Source organism: Acomys russatus, chromosome 16 (assembly GCF_903995435.1).
Source record: "Acomys russatus chromosome 16, mAcoRus1.1, whole genome shotgun sequence".
Classification (NCBI taxonomy): Eukaryota; Metazoa; Chordata; class Mammalia; order Rodentia; family Muridae; genus Acomys; species Acomys russatus.
In genome coordinates this window covers 44,180,017-44,202,370 of record NC_067152.1, presented here as the reverse complement: position 1 = coordinate 44,202,370, position 22,354 = coordinate 44,180,017, and the positions used below count along the sequence as shown (strand labels likewise).

The window sequence follows — 22,354 nt, the reverse complement described above, 5'->3', positions numbered from 1 at the left end:
AAGATGCCACAGAAACCTCTCTGGCAGGACACTAAGCGGAGCCTAGGAAGGCCTGAGAGACTCATATGCAGGCAGAAGCTGTGACCAGCAGGTGTGCCCCTCAGGCACCAGTGGCCCCAGGCTTGAGATCTAGCCTGGGAGCCCTGTCAGTAGTTGTCTGTCCTTCCAGACTTGCCCAGCAGGCATGAGGAGATCGCTCACATTTAGACGTCCCTCCACCAGAGGGCATGGTTGGCCCAGCTGAAACCCCAAGAAGTGGCCCAGAGGCAGTATAAAAGTCTGCAAGGGAGGGTCCTCCCTCCTGGAACCAAGACCACCCCCACAGAAAAACTAGGCCCCCTGGTTGCCATGACAACCTGAAGCCCATTCTTCCCAAAGAAATACTGTTGGGGGAAAGAAAACGGGATTTAGCTATTTCTTTCTTTCTTTTTTCCTTATTTTTTCCTTTTTGATTTTTTTCCTCCCGATGCCAAAAGATGGTACTGATTGGCTGTTTTTCATCTTTGATGTTGCAGGCTAGCCTCTGCCGAGGAGGGTACAGCCGCTTCACCCCCTACTAGCAAGAGACCCCCCCTCACAGCATTCACACCACTGCTTATTTCAAACCAAAACCCTACAGTCCCAACACCAGGCACAGCCACCAGGAGGACAGTCCGCCCCTCCCAGTCAGCGACAAGCGCCGCTGACCCTCTGCGACTCTAAAGTCCGTAGATTTTTACCTCCAGCCAGCTGGTCTCCCCACCCCACCCATGCCGGTGTGTGTGTCTCTGACCCTGGTTTTCCTGTGTGTCTGAACCTTGGTTTCCTATCTTGGCGTTGTTGTACAAGCCACTCCAGGTACAGTATGCATACAGAGGGAGCCCGGCAGGGGGGACGGCAAGGTGCCCCGCGAGGGCCACGCTGGTGTCTCGGGGCAGCACAGGCCCTTAGAGCTCCAGCAGTGCCAGGCCCCGGCCTCTCCCAGAGCACCTCAACCAGCCTCTGCAAGCCTGGCCACCCCTGTGTTTGGTGACTGACAGAGAGGATCACCATGGCTCCAGGTCTAGTTAGTGGGTTTCCCCAGTGGGAGGGGACTTCCATCCGCCTCTCACGAGGAATGTCAGGGGTAGCTGTGTCCCCTCCATGGACCTCCACTCAGCTGAAGTTGATGTTTATCTTAAAAGTTTGCTGGGCTTCCTGTCCCAGTAACCACAAGCACGCTGTTCTGTGTGCACATTGCCTCGATCACCCTGGCTCTGGGATCCCTTACAGAAATGGAAATGTCCCTGCCTGACAGTCACTTCTCATTGCCTGTGGACTCTCCTTGACCCTGGCCACCTCCTCAGGCACCTGAAGATGATGGCTCCGGGTTTTTGCCCTTGACCTGCAGAGCCACCCCCACCCCCACCCCAAGGCCCAACAGACATTTGTCAAGGTCCATTTCAGTTAAGAGGAGGGTTCCAGCAGTCAGGCCAGGGACGCGGTAGGCGACCTTCCTCCAGCCTCCAGCTGGACTCACCCAGCTCCCCGCCCAGAGTCCCAGAAAGGATGCAAGTTGGTACCTGAGGTCAGGGCTGAAAGCCCCGGCGAACTAGCAGGTGATGGTCCCTCCACTCTGGGGGCTCAGGGCCACAAGGCAATCAAAACTGTAAGTCCCACACCAAGCCCTGTTTTGGTAGAGCCCCGCTCCCCTCCCTCCCACGTCTGCAGCCATCCTCCACCCTACCCTGCCCTCTGTCTGGCCCAGTCATCATCTCTACAAGATGGCCTACTTTCAGTCTAGTTTGTGATAGGGGTCCCAGAAGTTGGAGGAGAGGGCATGCTTAGGGGTACTGTGGCTTCGGGTTGGACCCAAGACCACAGACAGGCATGGCGGCCCAACGTGCTGCAGCCCCCCTCGGAAACCGCAAGCCCTCCTTTCTGTTTCTGTTGTAGTGAAACCTTCCGCCGTCTCCTTCTCGGACCATGAAGGGCAAAAACAAAAAAACAAAAAAAATCACAAAACAAAAAACAAAACAAAAAAAGATGTTACGATCCAAGCAACAGCAACAACAAAAAAAAATACCAACCAAACCAAGAGGCATCCAACCAAGTCCACGTCTGGCGTACACCCGCACCGAGGGAGCTCGTCCCCCAGGGGGCGCCGGAGAGTGGCCTTGCCTGGCTGGCGGTGCAGTGGGGATGCGGCCAGGCACTGGGGAAGACCTGGAGGGGAAATGTGGCCAGTGGGTGTGGGGCGGGTGGGGGGAGGGCTCCGGTATCTATCCAGTCTTCCTTTCCCACCCTGCTCCCCAGACAGGGGGTCCCTAGGGTGGAGCAGGCTCCTAAGAAGGAGCGGCCAGCTGACTTGGGCTATTGCCTGCTGAGCCCTGAAGGGGCTGGGGGGCAGTTAGGGGCCAGCAGCTTATCACTCATCCCAGGTCTCCAGCCTGGCCTCCATGAATGTGCTGCCAGTCAGTTTTCCAGGCAGCCACCCTGGGTTCCAACTCCTGATGCAAAGGGCTGACATGGCTCCAGAACTCTGGGGCATCCCATGCTCCGCTCCCCTATGCGAGAAAGAGAGCAAAGAAAACCCAACCAGCAGGGACCCAGGCCTCATGCTGCAGACCTGGGCAGGTGGGCCCTGGAGCCAGGATTGTCTGTAGTGGCAGCCCTCCTGAAGAAGGCACTGTGGGCTTGAAGGCCAGCCTCAGCTGTCTGCCAGGGCCCAGCCCTCCTTCCCACCCCCTCTTCTGTAAGCTCAGTTCTGCTGGGGAGCAGGGGGTGACAGATGGGGCAGCCCTGGGCTGCACCTCGAGGTTGGGAGTCAAGGTGCTATGGGTCTGGGGGGCGGCACAGTCAGAGCAGGACCCATGGGGAAGACAGAGGGTGGGGAAGGTCTGGGCTGGCCCCGCCGCGGGGAAGGCCAGTTGGGCTGCAGACCCTTCGCTCCCTGGGCAGGTGAAGTAGTGGGAGTCACAGGAAAGCCGCAGGCCCTGTGGATGGTGCAGGATAGGGATAGCAAGAAGGCCCTGGGCAAGGCAGGGAGAGGTGGAGTAGGATTAACAGCAAAAAAAAAAAAAACAAACAAAAAAAAAACCAGAAACCTGGCTCCCGACGCGGCACCACTGTCTCATGACACCTCAAAGTAAATCACCTCACTTTCTCTCCAGCATCAGCCACAGACGCTATGGAAACGGAGCCCTCCTTTTCTATTCCCGTTGTACATAGCCCCGCGCCTGCCTCTGGCTCTGGCCTCTGTACCGAGCCCCTTGCCTTCTGCTGTTTCGGACCCTTTTCCCGCAGCAGCTCGGACCCCTCGTCCCAGCCCCTCCCAGGACCGCAGCCGAGCCCCAGGCTTCCTTTCTTACCATTCTGTATGCTTCCACGGTGTGACCATTCAAATTAACAGTATTATTATTAAGATTAATAAAGATTTCTTTCTTCAAACCAGGAAGGCTCTTTCTGATTTATCAGCTCCTGGCACAGAGGAATGGGGTTTGGGGCCAGACCCTGAGAAGGCAGTAAAGGGGAGGCTATAGACCCTCTGGGTGAATGGCTGAGGAAATCCCAACCCTCTCCTTCAGGCTGGCCTGCTGCACCCCATCCCGAGACAGGATAGTGGAGCAGAGCAGCCCCCGTGGCGTCTGCACAAGTCACAGGTAATGAAGCCGGGGCACACTGGGCACTCCACAGCCATGGTGTCCAGGAGTGAGGCCATTGTGGTGTGGGCACAGTGAGGTGTGGTCCTACGTTCATTTCAAGGTAAGCATGCCACTCCAGCCCCTGAGCCCCAGCTTCTGAAAGAGGCAGGGGAGCAGCTAGGAGGCAAGGGCCGAGGGGGGTTTGCAAGGGGCGAGGCAGAAGCCAAACCAGAGGCTTTGGAGCTGGGGCCAGGACTGGGGCCAGGAGCTGGATCACACCAAGACTTGCCTTCTCATTTTTTCACATTGGATAATTTATTTCCAAGCGATTATATCCACCAGAGGGACCTAGGCTTAAATGCCAGCAGATTAATTTTCCTGCACAGGAGCCAGTGTTGCCGGGACTGGGGACCACACTCCTAGGAAGTGGGGTTGTGCTGCTGTGCCTCACGCCATGCTCTGCTGAGCCCCCTTCCTTCTATTTGCTTGCTCACCAGACTGTGAGAAAATAATTGCCACTATAAATTCCCTCCTTCTCTGCATAAAATATGTGAAGGAGCCAGCCCTTTAAAGAGCAGACTCGGTGCCACAGGGGAAGCAGGGCGTTCGGGAACGCTCAACCGCCCCAAAGCCAGCCACCTGCCCTGCCCTGCCCTGCTCCCCACTGACTCTCCACTCCAGGCACAGTACCCTGGATGGGAGCAGGAGAGGCAAGACTCCTAGGCAGATTCTGGCCTACAAACCAGAGAAAGCTCAGCACAGCGCCGGGTGCCTCCTTCCCACCCCGCAAGGGTGGCAGAGCCATAGCAGGGCGAGGAGTTACCTGGGCCTTACCAGAGGCCCTGCCCTGTACCCTGTCTATGTGAGAGCTGGTGGGACAACCGGAGAAACAGGGCAGAAGGTCCCCAGTCTCAGGTTCCCGGTCCCAACCTTCATACTTCACTCAAGAGGGAACCAAGTTAGATGGGCAGAAGCAGTGCGCAGAGCAATCTTGCCCTCCTGGCCTCCCACCTGTCCAGCACCTCCCAAGGTGGCAGTAGGCTGCTCTGCCATCTGGCGGCCTCTCCCCAAACTACATGAGGTCCACAGGTCGAGGGTCACATTTAAACACAGAAAGGGCGTGAGAGCCCTACTGTGGCCTGAGAGGCAAGCTCTAGAAGCAAGGGGGAGAGTTGGTGACACTGAAGACCCAGATACACAGCAGGAAGTTTTCACACAGCCCTGCGTCAACAGAGCCTCAGTATGGCCAGACCCAGAGGGAGCCAAGGCTCACCTGCCTCTCGGAGGGCATAAGAGGAAGCAGCCTGGCTGGCACCTGATACCAGGTGGGGAGAAATGGCTGCAATTCTCAACAGATGCATCTTTTTAACCTATGAGAAATTGCCTTTATGGGATTTTTCTGGAAGAAACCCCAAACCCTCTCATACCATGGAGAGCATTACAGAAGAATGTGAGCTGCCTAGCACCTACAGGGCAGAGCTTCCTGAGAGCTTGGCCAGAATCTGAAGACCTGGCCTCCCAGGGACCCAGCTATACTCAGGAGTCCACTCAGTCTTGGTGGCTGGCCAGGAAAAAACCTCAAGTTTTAAGGCTCTGGGGTGGACTCACTGAGGGGCCGAGTAGAGCAGGACCGCCCTGCCCCATTCAGCCTGAGGCACCAGGAACCCCTCCCTGGGGACAGGCTCCACCAGGAACTCCACACGACCATCCTGCCCGAGGCTAGCAGCTCCTACTGCCAAGTCCACCACACGGTACTGGTTGGCAAAAGCCAGGCCCAGGAACGTGGGCTTCTCCTCCGTGGCCGGGCTGCTTCCCGTCCCTTCTCGGCAGTGAATCCGGAAGTACCGGGCTTGGAGTAGGAGGTAGGACCAATGTAGAGTGCAGCTGAGAAGGAGCCGGGGAGGGAGGCCCTCCGACCCAGAGATCAGGGGAAGCCAGCGTAGCTGCGAAATGGTGACATTCTGCACCCGGGGCAAAGGAGCCAGAAGGCTGTTGGCATCAACCACCTGGTAGGAGAGAGGTTCGCACCCCTTACATCTGCCCCTCAGTGCTCCATCCACACTTCCTCCTCCCAGTGGGTCCAGATGCTCCCCCATCCAGCCCTTGTCCCCGCAGGCCCAACTCCCCACACACAGACACACCTGGATCTCTCCCAGACGACAAGTGAAGCTCTCCTCCTCTCGGCTGCCTGGCGGCCGTGAGAAGCTCACCAAGAGGTCCTGAAGTAGGCACCCGCGCAGGTTCACCTCATAGCAGCTGAAAGAGCAACACGGGCTGTTCATAAACCAGCTGGGTGAGGGCCCAAGCCACAGAATGAATGGGAGGGCACTCAGGATCCTCGCAAGGAGTGCCCTGGTCCCTCACTGCTGCCCAAACCCCAGAGGGCCAGATGGGAGCCTCTCCTTCCTTCTTGTCCTGGGGTTTCTCAGTGGGGACTCGGACTCCTTAAGTTCTCCAGTGTGTGCCCATAGCCTTGTAGAACTTGACAGGAGAAGGACTCACCGCTGGATCCAGCCGCCGCTGAGCTGCTGGCCACAACTGCCCGCCCATCTGGCCAGCTTGGTGGGGGGTACCCGGAGGGGTCTGGGGCTGTGCCTTGAGCCAGTTTCTGCTGGAAGACATGGGCTTCAGAAAGGAGAGTCCCCCTACCTGGTAGAGCAGTGGGGGAGGGGTCTAGGTAAGAGCACTGGTGGGGTAGTAGGGGAGGGGTCTAGGTAAGACCACTGGTGGGGCAAACACCTGGGCACAAGGAAAGGCTTCCGAGGACAAGTGGGATGTATGTCTGGGACTGGCCAGATTCACTCATCCTGGCTTCTACCAGTTTGCCCTCTCCACAACCCACCGAGGTACACATCTCAGTGTCCCAGATGGAAGGCAACCTGTATCCAAGGTTGCCCAGAAGGCCACGGTGCTTAGCAGGATCACAGAGGAGAGCTTGGGTTTAGTAAGTTTCTATGTGCAAGTAATGACTATAAGCCACAGATTTCCACCCAAGGTGGGAGCTGCCCAGTCCCACCCACAGCAACTCCACCAGCAGCAGGCCTGCCCACAGCAGCCTCACCCACAACAGCCCACCCACTGCAGCCCCACCCACAGCAGCCCACCCACAACAGGCCACCCACTGCAGCCCCACCCACAGCAGCCCACCCACAACAGGCCACCCACAGCAGCCCCACCCACAGCAGCCCACCCACAACAGCCCACCCACTGCAGCCCCACCCACAGCAGCCCACCCACAACAGGCCACCCACTGCAGCCCCACCCACAGCAGCCCACCCACAACAGGCCACCCACAGCAGCCCACCCACAGCAGCCCACCCACAGCAGCCCACCTACAGTAGCCACACCCACAGCAGCCCACCCACAACAGCCCACCCACAGCAGCCCACCTACAGTAGCCACACGCACAGCAGCCCACCCACAGCAGCCCACCTACAGTAGCCACACCCACAGCAGCCCACCCACAGCAGCCCACCTACAGTAGCCACACCCACAGCAGCCCACCTACAGTAGCCCACCCACAGCAGCCCAACTACATTAGCCACACCCACAGCAGCCCACCCACAGCAGCCCACCTATAGTAGCCATACCCACAGCAGCCCACCCACAGCAGCCCACCCACAGCAGCCCACCTACAGCAGCCCACCCACAACAGCCCACCTACAGTAGCCACACCCACAGAGCCCACCTACAGTAGCCACACCCACAGAGCCCACCCACAGCAGCCCACCTACAGTAGCCACACCCACAGCAGCCCAACTACATTAGCCACACCCACAGCAGCCCACCCACAGCAGCCCACCCACAGTAGCCACACCCACAGCAGCCCACCCACAGTGGCCCTGCCCAGAGCCAGCACCTTCTCCACTTCCCTTCCATGAAGACACCCAGCCTCTTACCATTCAACACTAGCATGCCACCCACATGGCAGCTGCTGGCATCCCCTGTTGTGAGCTCCAAAGCCACCTGGACATCCGTGGAGCCTTCAAACTTGTACACCATGGACAGGAAAACCTTGGGTGGCACTGGGACCTGCAGGGAGAACAACCTGGAGGAGAGAAACATACTAAGTGGTGAAGAGGGATTGCAGATCCTCCACCAGCCCCTCCCTGCCTGGGTCACCCACCTGGCCCTGCTGTGGCTTGGGCCTGGCCTTCTCTATGGCCAGACTCTGCTGTAGACTGGAAAGTCCTGGTTCTAATTTCTTCCTATGCACTATCCACAGTAGCCATACGTCAGGAAGTACAACTCAATGGGTTGTTCCAGACCCCTGCATGCCACTGCAGTCAGCTGACACAGCTGTGCAACATTCTAGATGGCTGGAGAGGCGTCATGCAATGCGTTCGGCCATAGTGTAAACAAAGCCGCCTGAAACCTAACCTCTCTACTCACTCAATTCCTGCAGACCCTCTGCCTAATTTAGTTGCAGACATGAAGGGCAGAAGCCAGAGACCCACCCAGCTTGCCCATCACTCACCCACCTCACAGCTACACTGTCAACCTCAGCTGGGATCAGGCCCTGAAGCAGCAGAGAGCTGCCTCCGTGCCACGCGTCATCCAGGCAGCAGTGTGTCTTCACCCATCCCCGACTGTCTTCAGCCAGTTTATGTTCACCGAAGAGGGGTTGGGTCTCCTGGGCACTAGGGTGGTACCAGGGCCCCACTGCCTGCTCCTGAAGAAAGAGGGAAAGTGGGAAAAGGAACCGGGAAGGGGCCTCCTCTGCAAAACCAAACAACAGGAAGGCACGGAGGAGGCAGGGACAGGAAGGCCACACGGGACACTTCTGCTCACACCCTCTGGCCCCCTCCTGCCCATCCCAGCCAGAAGCCAGACACAGGGAAGCCCACCTTCTGCCCCCCCCCCCCAGTTCTGTGACCTGCACACCTTGCCATAGCAGACTCTTCGAGTACCCAGGCCCAGGCAGAAAGAGGTGACAAAAGGCAGGGAGCAGATACTGTGTGTGGTCAGGAAGCGCTCCAGGAGTCTCCAGAACCTAACAGGGACATGAGGGAGTCAGGGTGAGGGGGCCACTCCACATCCCTGCAGCCCTGGGTGGAGCTGGGGGAATCTCTCACTGAGGCACACAGCTGGGGGCAGGCCAGATGCCATCTGCGGTTCTCTCCCTAGTCCCTCCCAGGGAGCCGCCAGGTGGCCACCTTGTTCTCATTCAACCCCGCTCATCCTCCAGTCACCACCCCACTGGGGTTACCGTACAGTAAGACAGCACAGCCACAGAGACACCCGCTCTCCCCGGGGACTCACTTGTCCTGGTTCTGAAAGAAGTTGCTCTTCTCCAAACACTCATACACCCAGCCAGGAGCAAACAGCGCCACTGAGAAGCCATGTTTACGGATCAGCTCCAGCGACTGGGGAAACAGACCAGGGAGGTGCTGACTGCTGGGCCCAGCTCTCAGGGTCAGCTAGGGAAAGCTCTCCCTCCAGCCAGAGGACCTTGGGTTTCATCCCTCTCAGCCCAGAAGCCAGCTAGAGGAGGGTGTTGGAGACCGTGAAGGTATTGTCTTGGTGGACAGAGCAGGGAGGTGTTGAGGTCGCTGCAACTCTCTGTCTTTTCCCTCTCATTATCCTACCAGAACCACGGACGGCAGAGAATCTGCAGTCACTGGGCTGTGTAACTGTGTGCCGCTTGCTTTTAACTGTCATCTTGACACACATGGAATCACCGTGTCTCAGAGAGGCATGGTCTACATTGGGCTAGCCTGTGGGTGTGTCTGGGGGTTGGTACTGTCCTGTTGATGGATTTGGGAACCCCTAGCCCATTGTAGGTGGTACCATTTCCTATAAGCAGGGAGGTCCTAAACAGTAAAAAAAAAAAAAAAAGCTGGGCCTGGTGATCTTTCTTTTTTTTTTTTTTTGGTTTTTTGAGACAGGGTTTCTCTGTGTAGCCTTGGCTGTCCTGGACCCACTTTGTAGACCAGGCTGGCCTCGAACTCACAGCGATCCACCTGCCTCTGCCTCCCGAGTGCTGGGATTATAGGCGTGTGCCACCACGCCCAGCTAGGCCTGGTGACCTTTAATCCCAGGAGGCAACAGGTAGATCAAGGCCAGCCTGGTCTACACAGCAAGTTCCAAGACAGCCAGGGCTACATAGCAAGACCCAGTGTCAAAAACAAAAAGAGGTGAGGGAAGGAGAAGAGAGCTAGCTGAGAATAAGCAAGCATTCATTTCATTTTCCTCTGATAGTGACAATTTGATATGGTAACTGCCTTGGCGGACAGACCGTAACCTGAGATCAAAGCCCTGTGTCTCCTGTTGCACTTTGTCAGGGAATTTTATCACAACCCAAGCAAAACCAGGGCACTGGATTCCATGAGACGGAGCGCCCTGCAGACATAGGAGAGGCAGGACTGACGGACAGGACCCGCGGCTGCTCACCTTGCCTCCCCGCTGAGACGAACGTGCCAGAACACCTCACTGGTCCTTACATAGCGGGGCCCCAAACACAAGTGCGTCCCCTCTGTCCACTACAGCCCCCTGCGTGCTCCCCACATCTACTGAGTGGCAGGAAGGGCCACTCAACGTGTCCAAAGCATGTGGCCCAGGAGGGGAGTCAGTCAGTGCCTGTGGGAGGTGGTGATGCAAGAGCAGAGACAGGCCCCTTCAGCCCGTTAACGCTCGTGAGACGTGAAAGCGTGTGACTGGCTGGAAGAGACACAAGATGGATCCCCAGAGGTCCATGATATGCAGGCCCCGAAGCAAAGGCTGTCACCTACCTTGTCAGTATCGAAACGGCCTCCGACCACATTGCTCCGAGCAAACACATCCACACCAACATACACGTCCATCAGGCGGCCCCCGGCCTGCGCCACCATCCGCTGCAGGTGCTCCTCCCGCCAGTTATAGTTGGTAAAGAAGCCATCGCAGGAGTCGAAGAAGACCCTGAGAGGTGGCAAAAGGCCACGCAGCCAGGCTCAGCTGAGAGGGCACCCATCTGCCGTCAGCCTCCCTGATGCCCATGGCCACACATCACCCACAGACTGGGGCTGCCGTGGCTGCTGCATCCAGCCCTGCGGGTACCCATCACACCTGTCCCCTCCTCCCCGAAGCTGCCCACACAGGATGTCCTGTAACCTGGCCAGCTCATCTCCCATCATGGCCACCCCTGGTGCTCACCTGTTCTGTTCATTCAGTTCGTCCTGCCACTTGAGCTGCCCGCTCTGCACCACGCTGTCATACCAGATCACCAGACCTCCTGGGACCTGCCGGTGGAGCTGTGTGGTCAGGTACTGGAGAAATAAAGGTGTGTTCCCCACAGCAGCTGGCTGCAAGAGAGGACAGGAGATCAGACTTTTGCACGGCTGGCAGGTCAGTCATGAAAAATGACCCAGTACGGAAGAGAAAGGGCGCCGAAAAGCCAACCCCACCAAAAATGCCCCGTGTCCCACAGCCACCCAGGAGGACCTAGCCATCCTTGCCGGACAGAAAAGATCACAGCCCAGAACTCAGGCAAACATAAAAGCAATGGAAGCAGTCAGTGGCCACAGAAAAGCCACCCAAGCCCAAAGCGGGGATAGGGAGAAAGGTATGGCAGGAAAAGCACAGCCAAAGGAGATCATGACGTCAGAGAGAGTGCAGCCAGTGGTCCTAGCTGGGATGTGAGAAGTGGATCTTGCTGCTATGGGCTGGGGGCTGGGCCTGGATCCAGGGCAGGAGGGGTCAAGCAACGGGTGGGAGTAAAGCAAGGAGTCAGGTCCAGGAAGCAAGTAAACAGGGGGGGGGCGGGGAGGGGGGGGACGGACAGGCGCCAGGACACCGCTGCAGCACTCACACTCAAAGAGTTCTCAATGTTGATAAGCCAGCCATCAAAGCGAAAAAACTGAGCAATCTGGACCAGCCGATCAGCCACTGCCTGGTAGGAGCGCTCATCCCCAGCCAAGAAGGCTTCACAGAGCCTGCCTCCCTCTTGCCACTCTGTGATAAAGGTCCCTGTGAGACAAGAGATAGAAACCAGTGTTTGGGCCAAGTATGCTTCCTAGACATCAGGACTATAGGGAAAATGTGAACATCCTATCAGTGGTGCCCTGGGATGTGGCCACAGCAGACACACAACAAGACACAGAAGAGACACTGATCTGACCCAGTGGTTGGCAAGCTACGGCCTTGGGCCAGACCCTGCCACCACTCATGGAGGTAGGCATGGCCCCTCTGCCTACCCACAGTCTACAGCTGACCTGTGAGGCCCAGATACCAGGAGGAACCAGGAGGAACCAGGAGGAACCAGGAGGAACCAGGAGGAGCTGGCCCAGAGCAGGAATGGGGTTGAGTTGTGTTCAACCCCAGAAAGCTCATCAAGAGCGGTAGGAGTGGGGACTACTCCCTCCCCTGGCCCAGGTGTGCATGTCCTGGGGCACATAGTCATGTTGCCTGCCCCCAACTTTGCTCACACCAGAAGAGGTCACGTCCTTTCTCCTCATAAGGTCCAACAAGTAACTGGAATTCCTCCTCAAGCAACTACAGCCTTCCCAGCCCCTTAGCCTCGGCCACACCTCTACCCACACCCCAAAGGTTCAAATACCCCTTGTGCCCTCCAAGTAAAGGAGCTGTTCAACAAAGTACACACACACACACACACACACACACACACACACACACACACACACACACACTCACTCCAAGCCACAAAGGACAGAAAAGCAGAGCCTGAACCACACTGACCACACAGACTAAAAATTGGTACCGCCTGGTCCTCTCTGGGAAGATGTGCAGATGCCCATCCTAACCCATCAGTGTGCCCAACGGGTACACTGACCACTTGGCTCTTACCCAGCACGCAGACCCCATGCCTGTGTGCGGCGTTGGTCCAGCACACTGGGGGGATGGTGACCGTGTGATGGCTGAAGTACACAAAGATGTCAATGTATTGCCAGTGGTAAAAGGAGTAGGGATGCTGAGCCTCTGATCCCTGAATGAACCTGGTGAAGACATGGGACAGAGTCAGGTCCCAGGAGACAGGACCAGGAGTAGGGATTCCGAACCTCTGAGCCCTGAATGAACCTGGTGAAGACATGGGACAGAGTCAGGTCCCAGGAGACAGGACCAGGACACAGTGACCACTGGTGGGATAGAGCAGCCTGGAGCAAGGTGTCTCTTCTTCACCTCTGGTGAGTGGCTCTGACGGACGCCTGCTCTGTGAGACACTGTGAGGAGGAGTGAGAGCAGGACAACCTGGGGCTCTTCTGTCAAGAGCAGCCAGGAGCAGGGCTAGGTGCATCAGGAAAGTGCTTGCTTTGCATGACTTCCATTCCCAGAACTGATTTAAAAATAAAAAAATAAAAGTCCAGGGATGGCGGCGCGTGCTTGTGATCTCAGGGTGGGAAGGTGGGGAGTTGCTGACGCACACGAGCCTGGCCTACTGGGTGAGTTCCAGGCTGGTGAGGGAAGCATCTCAAAAAAACGAGGTGAAGAGCATCTGAGTGGGTAGCCAAGGCTGTCCTCTGGCTTCCACACACACTCGCTCACAGACACGCAAAGAGCAATCAGGTGGCACGGTGGCACCTGAGGCAGGGGGATTGGAGATGGAAGCCAGCTGGGTTACATAATGGGTTCTATACCAAACTAAACCATAAAGCAAAACCCAATCTCTAGAATAAATCCCAGTGCGTCTCAGGGGTGGGGGGGGGGGGGTGGGGGGTGGGGGGTGGGGGGCGGGCGGGGACGCTTATTCACCAACTGGGCAAGGAGTTAGCACAGGCCACTGGATCTACAGACAGCATGAAGAAAGAAGCAGAAAGGCCGGGTCCAGGCCCTGTCCTCAGGGCTGTCTTCCTGGGTCTGCAGGTTGCCCACACCCCAGGCCAGGCAGGTGGCTCTGACACAGCTCCCAGCTCCCTATCAATCACCCTGCCCAAGACTGTTCTGTCTATGCTTAAAATGTACATCCATCCAGTCTGTGCACAACAGAGAGAGTTGGCGGAGGGGAGTGGGGGGGGGGGGGGTGCAGGGACAGGAGGCCAGGGGCAAGAGACCTAAACCAGGACAGAGCTTAGGGGAGGCACTACCAAATCAGCTGAGGATGGGGCTGCCAGGCCAGGAGGCCTAGAGATACAGGAGGCAATTCTCTGCAGGGGAACTGCCTGAGGAACCAGCTATCTGTGCACCCAAGACAGACACGAGCTCACCTATCTACCATCCATCTTGTTTCTGCCACATGAAGCTTTACCTAGGACTAAGTTCCTCTCCCTGTGGTGTCCGAGGCCCACCCAGAGCCTGCTTTCCTAACTCCACCCAGGCTTCTATGACTCCTCTGCCGCCCTCTTCATCCTAGGGTGGTCAGTCATGAGACCAGCATTGCGCCGGGAACCTCACCTGTCCTCCAGGTACCCGCCCATCATGTCATGGCACAGCAGGGTCCGGGGCCTGGGGCTGCTCAGCGGGGGCTGGCGACCCTCTAGGGGCTCCATGGCTACATTGAAGCCGTCTTCCATGCCGGGGGTCCAGGCCAGGAGCTCCTCCAGTGACGATAAGTAGAAGCTGATGGGTCTGGTGGTATCCTGGTCATAATATCTAGCTGGTCCACAGAGGAAACAGTAAGGGATGATGGAAATCAGAGCACTGACCTTGACAGTGAGAGGTGTGCAGGCTGCGATGGCCACGAGGGGACATCAATGGGAACCCGAGTCACCTCACCTGGTAAAGGAGCCGGAGTGAAACTGACCACATCTCTAAAGGCAGCTTCCTCTTCTTGGTCCTCTTTGACCCTAGGCAAAAGGTTAGGCTTTAAAAGATTGATTTGTGGCCAAGTGGTGGCGGCGCACGCCTTTAATCTCAGCACTCCGGAGGGGAGGCAGAGACAGGCAGATCGCCGTGAGTTTGAGGCCAGCCTGGTCTACAATGCAAGTCCAGGACAGCCAAGGCTAACAGAGAGACCCTGTCTCGGAAAAAAAAAAAAAAAAAAATCGATTAGCTTTTGTCTTTTGATACAGTCTAATGTAGCCCAGGCCCCTCTGGAACTGACTACGTAGTCAATGACGACGGTGAACTTCTGACCTTTGACCTTCCACCTCCTGAGTGCTGGGGTGACAGGAGTGCTCCACTACACCCCATTTACACTGGTGATTGAACTAGGGCTTTGGGCTGAGCATGCTGTCAACTGAGCTACGTTCTCGGCCCCACAAAAGGGCAAATGAAAGTTGGGAGCAAACGGCTAGGTATTAGTGGGCTTACACACCAGAGGCATGCCTGGCACCAGAGACAGGGGAGCTGGGTGCGCTTTGTCCTGCTTGAACAGATGCCAATGTCAGCCCTCACCTGAGTAAACAAACACCTTCCCCACCCAACAGGCAAACCACACACTGAAAACCCCAAGATAAATACATCCTGGGGGCCACAGGCCTTCTGTGGCCAAGGGATATAGGTCTTCAAGCGCTAGGGGACTTGAAGACCCTGAGGGCAGGACCAGGCTTCGTCTCTGGCCCACACACAGGGGCGTGGAACACCCATTAGGCCCTGCTTTTCAGCAACTGGATGATACAAGGAAAAAAGACTTCATGAAGTTGCAACTTCTGAGTAGAGCAAAATCAGGAAGCACTCACTTGTTACCATGTTTTAAAGAATCATTCTAAGACTAGTGAGAAGACACTGTGGCAGCCACTTAGAGACCACAGCAGCCAAGCTGGCTTCTCTGAGCGACCCCACCACCACCACCACAGGGCCTAGGGCCATCAACAGTGTCTTGGGCTCCCGCCATAGGGTCAGCCATCAATCACACTGACCCAGGGCCTCCACAATTAGACGGAAGAGCCCTCAGAACTGCAGGGATAGCCAGACACTAGCAGGTTAAAATGGAGATGGCATCGTTCCCTTGTAGTGCTGGGGCTCGGGGTGCAGGACTTGCCACACCTTAGGCATGCTCTGCCATGAAGCTATCCCAACACCTTCCACTTTTATTTCGAGACATGCCCTCACGGAACCAGGTTTGTCTCTCCTTGGAGACTTGGGATGGTTTGGCTGTTCACTGCTCCACTTCGAGATACTCCTAGAGGGAACCGCTCAAGGGAAGGCTTCGGGGCTCCAGGCTCTGGCTGAAGCTCTGGGTTCCGGTTGCTCCAGGTACCAGCAGAAGAAATCCTGCTAACAGCACCTGGAGATCCTCCTGCTTCTCAAGTAGTTGGAATCACAGGCCTGTGCCATCAGGCCATGCGAAACATCCCCTTTCAAGTTTCCTTCCCAAACTCTCCTCTTCCAGATGCCCCCTCCCTGGCTGACTTCAGAGCAACCCTGTCTACCCTGCCCACCTGAGTATTCCTCCAGTAAGTAGGAAATGACTCTCTTAGGATACCCAGAAATGCCTTTCCCGTCAGCCAGCAACCACCCTACACTCTGAATGGCCCACATGTCTCACTGCTGTGGATTTGAAAAGCAAGGCGGGACACACAAAGTCTGCGTTGATACCCTTCCCAGAATCCTACTGACCAGGGGGTTACAACCCCAAAGGGAACAAATCGCTGGACCAGAGGGGTACTTCTGTCCACTCTTGCCTTTGCCCGTTTTGATCCTCCCACGTGGACATCCACCTCGCACAGTCCTTCTAATTCCTTAGACTCAGTTTAAATATCACCCAACAGTAATGTTTGGGATTGCCTGCTTTATAGGGCTAAAGGAAGGTACGGTAACTACAGCCCTTCCAAGACGAGAGAGACCCCGAGGGTTGGGACAGGGTCCGTCATGGGTCAGGGACAAGGGAGCTGCTGGCTTCCTCGAGTGGTCCGTCTGCGGCCGGGGATGGAAAGACGGAGGGAGCCCACCGCAAGCAGTGGACAGTATCGCACCGCGCAGGGACAGGCAGCATGGCTACCGTAGCCCAGCCCCGGAGCTCAGTCCAGCAGTGCATACCTCCTGCCCGGCTGCCTCCTCCCCGGCCTCTGCTCCGGCTGGTCCTGCGCCTGCTTCTCCGGGGCCGCGGGGCTCCGCTGCCGTGCAGCACTCCGGGTCAGCACCGAGGGACCCTCCATGACCGTCAGCGGCCGCCAGCCGCTAGAGCTGCCCGACACCCTGCTCCAACAGCCAATCGCACGCCTGGGCCCGCCCCTGCCGCCGCTCTCAGCCAAAGAGTGCGCAGCGCCCCAGTTGGCTCCGACCTAGTTCCGGCAGGGTACTGACCCCTCCGCAGGCGGGAGAGCCGAAGCGGAGTTAAATAGCCGGAGAGAGGGGCGGGTCCTGGGCGGGGTCTTGGAGAAAGGCGGGGCTGCGTGATCCTGAGCCCGGAGACCCCCGCAAAGTGTGTGTAATCCAGAGTTAACCGCGAACATCTCTTTCCAGTACATTGAGATGCAGCCCAGATAGGTAGCGCAGTCTTCCAGGGATCAGTACATGGTAGCGACGAGCCCTGGAACTTGGCCACAAAGACTGGTGACCTAGCTCCCCTCGATCCTCCTGCCTTCCATCTCCAAATGCTGGGATTACAACACATGCCACCATACTTGGCTTTTTTTTTTTTTTAATTAAAATATAATTACATTATTTCCCCTCCCTTTCCTCCCTCCAACCCTTCCCGTGTACCTCACCTGATCTCTCTCAAATTCATGATTTTTATTTCTTTAATTTTTGTTACCTATGTGTGTTCCTATTTCTAAATATATGAACACAACCTGCTCAGTTCCCATAATGTTACTTGTGTCTATATGTTTTCAGGGCTGGATAACCAACTGGGGAGGGGCTCTTCCCCCGGGGAAGATTATTTCTCCCACTCTTAGCATTCCATAGTTTGCCTGTAGTTACTTGTCTAGGATTAGGGCCATGTTAGCCTTAAAGAGTTTCAGCAGCCTGGCGTGGTGACACATGTGCCTTTGTGCCTTTAATCCCAGGCAGAGGCAGGCAGATGGGTGTGAGTTCGAGGCCAGCCTGGTCTACAAAGTGAGTCTAGGACAGCCAAGGCTACACAGAGAAACCCTATCTCGGGGGGAAAAAAAAGAGCCTCAGCTACAGTAGGAAATCTAGGAAGTAAGTCAAGTGTGGGGGGGGGCGATGGAGGACGCTGATGCTCTCCTGGGGGACTCTGTTTGCATCTATGCTGTACATCGTAGAAACAGGACCCTACGGGGTGACCATCAGGAGAGGCACGGATAGCTTCTCCTGAACATGTTTTTCCTGCCCCCAAGTGTGTGCTCTGCAAGAAATACATCCCCTCGAGACATAGACATCCCCTCTATGTCTGTGATAGGGGCTGAATCTAAGAAGGACACACATGGAAGGAAGCTACTACATCTGCCAGAGGGCACCTCCACAGTAGCTAGGCACAGCAGAGAGTCACAGTAAACTTGATGTCATGTTCTGAGCCATGAGAAGGCATGCCAGCTGGTGAGGAGATGGCTTCTCCCTGAGCCCAACGCCCTGCTGCAGCTTCCGGCCCCACTGCAGCTTGCCCAAGCCAAGTTAACTAGCCTTCCTTATGACTGTTTGCAGGCTTTGAGCTTTATGAGGCCCCAAGCGTCCATAAGTGCCAAGGGTGGGGACAGTGACTAAGGTGGTTGAATATGGGCCCTGGTTATATTGCTGGCTAGCCAGCTAGTCAGATAGGGAAGAGGTACTGGGAGCAGGACACAGGGATCATAGGGACAGAGCTGGCAGGACACCTCTTCCCGCTGACCCAGAGTCAGGAGAGGAGCTCTGTGTGGGTCTGACAAGGTAGCAGATCACCCAGCTTGGGCCACTGCCCCAAAGCCCAAATACAGCCATCTAATGTGAAGCCTTAAGGAAAGCAAACAGCTAACTTGAAAGCTGTGCAGATGGGGGGTCGTCCCCTTTCCCACCCCCACCAGCCTCCCACCTCGGTACTCAAGCCCCACCTGAGACCTGTGCGTATAGGACAGAGTCACAAGTGGGAAAGAACAGGTTGGACTCCCAGGTTAGGGTCTGACCCCACCCCTACTCCCTGCTCCCTCTACAAGGACATGATAGCAGGCCCAGAGGACAGCATTCCACCACACAGCCTAACTCTTTCTTGTGCCCTCCCTCTCATCCCCCCATAATTCTCCAAAGTCCAGAAGAAGGAAAAGCAGTGAGGGCCAGCGCAGGAAGCTAGGTATGCTGCTCCTGGGGTGGGGGGTGGGGGCCTCGACTTCTCTTCCCCTGCCTCCTGCTGGCTGACAGGCAAGTATGAGCTTCTGATAGTTGGAAACGTGGCGGCTGGGCTGCCTGAGTCTGTGAGAGGGTACAGAACAGTAAGACAGAAGCAGCCCTCTGGATCTTCCGTAGAATGGACACGGCGTCAACGCTGACCACGTCGTGCGGGCTCTCCCAGGAGAAGAGCTGTGTGCCCGAAGCTAGCCTCTATGTCTGTGATAGGGGCTGAATCTAAGAAGGACACACATGGAAAGAAGCTGTGTTTTATGAACCGATTAACTGATTAGGACTTCCTTGATTGTTGAGAGGTTGGAATGTGGCAGGTCCAGGGCCTAATCACAAATTATCTGAGTTATCTTGGCTCCTGGAATAGCCACTGTCCTCCTCTCTATGACCTGATATCCTCAGTAACTTACTATTAGTTAGATCCTTTGGAATGTACAAACAGATCCCTAAGTTCCCCCATCCCCAGAGCTAAGGCCCCTACAGCGTGCGAGACCCGCAGCAGAGGTGTCCCTGCGGTGCTGTAACCACCGCCTGGTGTTCCCAACTGTACGTTTGAAGAGTGTCTTGATCTATAATTTCTTTGCTCTGTTTACTACAAACCCCCATGAAGCTGCTACCACACTGAGAACATGGAACTTGGGGTGACCTGAATTTGTTCTCAGCCCATTCGCTCCAGAAATAACACCTTTTATCCTCACTGAGGTGAGGGCTGCTAATAAAAAGTAAAACTGTGGTTTCCATTCATATTATCAACGAGGGCTGACAATTGTCTTTTCTCCTTAGTCAACAAGAGAAGTAAAGAGATGTTATAAGCAGTTTGTGGTGGGTCTTGAGAAAAAGTCTCAGCTACAATGGGCAGTAAAGCAGGTGAGGAGGAGATGGGTGGGGGGACAGGACTGACGCTCTCCTGTGGGGGACTGTTTGCATCAAGCCTAACTCTGTTAGGGCTAACTGCATCTATTTCTTGACTCATCCTGATAAGCACACAGTCAGTTGGAAATATTGTAAAGTCAGGAACACATTAGGGGTCTGAGCGAGGCGTTGGTGGGTAAAGTGCTTGTGGCAAAGTAGAAAGACAGGAGTTTGGTTCCCAGCACCCATGTGAAATGGTGAGTGTGGTGGCTGTAATCACAGTGCTGGGAGGCAGAGGCAGCCAGTTCCTGGCCTCACTCTCACAGCCACAGGGGAGAAAAGCTCTGTCTCAAAATCTAAGGGGCTGGAGGGATGGAGGGATGAAGGGGTGGAGGGATGGAGGGGTGGAGGAGGGAGGGGTGGAGGGTGAAGGGATGGAGGGGTAGAGGGATGGAGGGATGGAGGGGTGGAGGTGCTGGGGGGATGGAGGGGTGGAGGTGATGGAGAGGTGGAGAGATGGAGGGGTGGAGGGGTGGAGGGATGGGTGGAGGGATGGAGGGGTGGAGGGTGGAGGGATGGAGGGGTGGAGGTGCTGGGGGGATGGAGGGGATGGAGGGATGGAGGGGTGGAGGGGTGGAGGGATGGAGGGGTGGAGGGTAGAGGGATGAAGGGATGGAGGGGTGGAGGTGCTGGGGGGATGGAGGGGATGGAGGGTGGAGGGATGGAGGGGTGGAGGGTGGAGGGATTAAAGGGGTGGAGGTGCTGGGGGGATGGAGGGATGGAGGGATGGAGGGGTGGAGGTGCTGGGGGTATGGAGGGGTGGAGGGATGGAGGGATGGAGGGGTGGAGGGATGGAGGGGTGGAGGGATGAAGGGGTGGAGGGGATGGAGGGATGGAGGGGTGGAGGGGATGGAGGGATGGAGGGGTGGAGGGATGGAGTGTGGAGAGGATGGAGGGATGGAGTGTGGAGGGATGGAGTGTGGAGGGATGGAGTGTGGAGGGATGGGGTGGAGGAATGGAAAGGTGGAGGTGCTGGGGGGATGGAGGTGTGGAGGGGATGGAGGGATAGAGGAGTGGAGGATGGAGGGGGTGGAGGGGTGGAGGTGCTGGGGGGATGGAGGGATAGAGGGGTGGAGGGGTGGAGAGCTGGAAGGTTGGAGGAGTGGAGAGTAGAGGTGTAGAGGTCTGGAGGGGCTGGAGGGTGGAGGGATGAAAGGTGGAGGGGTTGGAGGACTGGAGGGCTGGGGGGCTGAAGGGGTAGAGGGGGTTAGAGGTGCAGCTCAGCAGTTAAATGTGCTTCCCGCCCCTCCAGAGCCTGAGTTTGGTTCCCAGCACCCACATTGGAGCAGCTAGCTCACAGTTGTTTGTAATTCTAGCTCCAGGGCATTCGACGCTCCCCTCCAGTCTCCGTGGGCACCTACACACATGCGGCACACATTTAAAACTACGATCAAGTTTCTGGACCTGGCCAAGGAGAGGTGCCATCATGGGTGTTGACATTTGACACAAGGGCCAAAAGTTTTGGTGAAAGTATCCCTGGAGCCAGGACATCTCCCCGAGGCCCCTAGCCAAGCTGTGCAGGTTTCTGGCCAGAAGAACCAATTCCACCTTCAACAGCTGTGGTTGTGGGGAGGGTCACAGATGGCAGGCGGATTCTGGACATGCCCAAGCTGAGGGCGGGTGCACTGTCACATCCTAAAGGCTCAAGGGAAGATGCTTACCTTTGACCAGCTGGCACAGGGGTCTCCAACAAGCTGTGGCACTGTGCTCCTGTCTGGTCCTCAGAAGGGCCAGGAGGTATACCAACATTTTGACCAAGGCCCCAGGAACTCCACACAGCCACACCAAAACCCTATGCCTTAAGGCCCAGAAGTTCGAATATGCCAGAAGCCAAAGGGCTGGAAGTGGCTGTAAAAACTACCCCTGGATCTTACTATTATTTAAAAGGCTTTGGGTGTCGAAAAAGAAAACATAAGTAAAATAAAGTGGAGCATAATGAAGACCCCCTAAGGTCAACTTCTGGTCTCCACACCACACATGTGCACACACACACACACATGCACACATGCATGCACACACACACATGCATGCACACAAACACAGACACGCACATACACACATGTGCACCTTCTGTTTTTAATTGCCTTTCCTGCTGTTCAGCAAAGCCCAGCCCAGCCCACAGGTGCTCTGAACACCTGCGGGCTGGGCTACAAGATCTGTCACAAATCCTACTTGATAGCAAGCCTATCTCCTGAAACCTTCTGAACGACATTCAGAGAGCGGAAAGTGGAAAGGCCATGTGTGCACTTCGCACCGTGCTAAGGTCAGAAAGCTACTAAGTCGATTAAATGGGGACCTTCTGTATGGAGACTTGAGAGACCTGGGAATGTCAGCCTGCCTTGCAAGGCTGTTGTTCCCCGCCCCCCACTGATTTGAATTGCGCTTACTGTTTGTTTGTTTTTGCAGAATATTTTATCTTGCTCTTTCTCGCTGTGTCCCTTATGCAGTAACTCCCACTGTCCCTCCATCCAGGGACCTGTCTCAGACCGGCTGAGGCACAAGCCGAGCCCTTCCAGTTTTTCCCAGGCACTCAGCACATCCTATTTACTGAATGAGAAAAGCTGAGGCTGACCTCCGGCTCCTGCTGCCTGGCCACTGGGGGCTGTGTCTACACACCTGCCCAGCCAGGAGTTGACAACTCCTGGCATACTCCAGCCTGCATGCCTTCCTCTAAGCCACCTGCTCTGTCTTCCACAGTGAAAGGGCACCACCTGGGATGCCTGCCTTTCATGCCATACCCCTTGCTTTATTGTAAT

General features: G+C 56.3%; 2 protein-coding genes and 1 pseudogene across 8 annotated transcripts in view; 2 read left to right on the top strand and 1 right to left on the bottom strand.

Annotated features, from left to right (window-relative positions):
• Rbfox3 (RNA binding fox-1 homolog 3) overlaps nucleotides 1–2,052 on the top strand; it is a 307,520-nt gene extending 305,468 nt beyond the window's left edge. For all 6 annotated transcript variants that reach the window (XM_051159162.1, XM_051159168.1, XM_051159163.1 and 3 more), the window contains one exon: nucleotides 1,915–2,052. In XM_051159162.1, coding sequence (XP_051015119.1) covers nucleotides 1,915–1,917 — 3 coding nt within the window. In that variant the 3' untranslated portion in view covers nucleotides 1,918–2,052. The remainder of the gene's footprint in view (nucleotides 1–1,914) is intronic.
• A 3,111-nt stretch (nucleotides 2,053–5,163) lies between these two features.
• Nucleotides 5,164–16,712, bottom strand: Engase (endo-beta-N-acetylglucosaminidase). Of its 2 annotated transcripts, none has more exons than XM_051159159.1 (14): nucleotides 16,452–16,712; nucleotides 14,247–14,317; nucleotides 13,926–14,127; nucleotides 12,384–12,532; nucleotides 11,389–11,546; nucleotides 10,734–10,882; nucleotides 10,334–10,499; nucleotides 8,865–8,968; nucleotides 8,487–8,595; nucleotides 8,084–8,274; nucleotides 7,502–7,650; nucleotides 6,105–6,213; nucleotides 5,744–5,858; nucleotides 5,164–5,608 (listed from the first exon to the last, which is right to left on the bottom strand). In XM_051159159.1, the coding sequence occupies exons 1-14, from the start codon at nucleotides 16,568–16,570 to the stop codon at nucleotides 5,207–5,209; spliced, it is 2,193 nt and encodes a 730-aa protein (XP_051015116.1). In that variant the 5' UTR covers nucleotides 16,571–16,712; the 3' UTR covers nucleotides 5,164–5,206. The 2 variants fall into 2 exon arrangements, with proteins under 2 accessions (XP_051015116.1, XP_051015117.1); XM_051159160.1 differs by having other exon boundaries at nucleotides 6,105–6,210.
• Nucleotides 16,713–21,024: 4,312 nt separating this feature from the next.
• On the top strand, nucleotides 21,025–21,513 carry LOC127200832 (ribosomal protein L18-like; annotated as a pseudogene).
• Nucleotides 21,514–22,354: the final 841 nt, after the last annotated feature.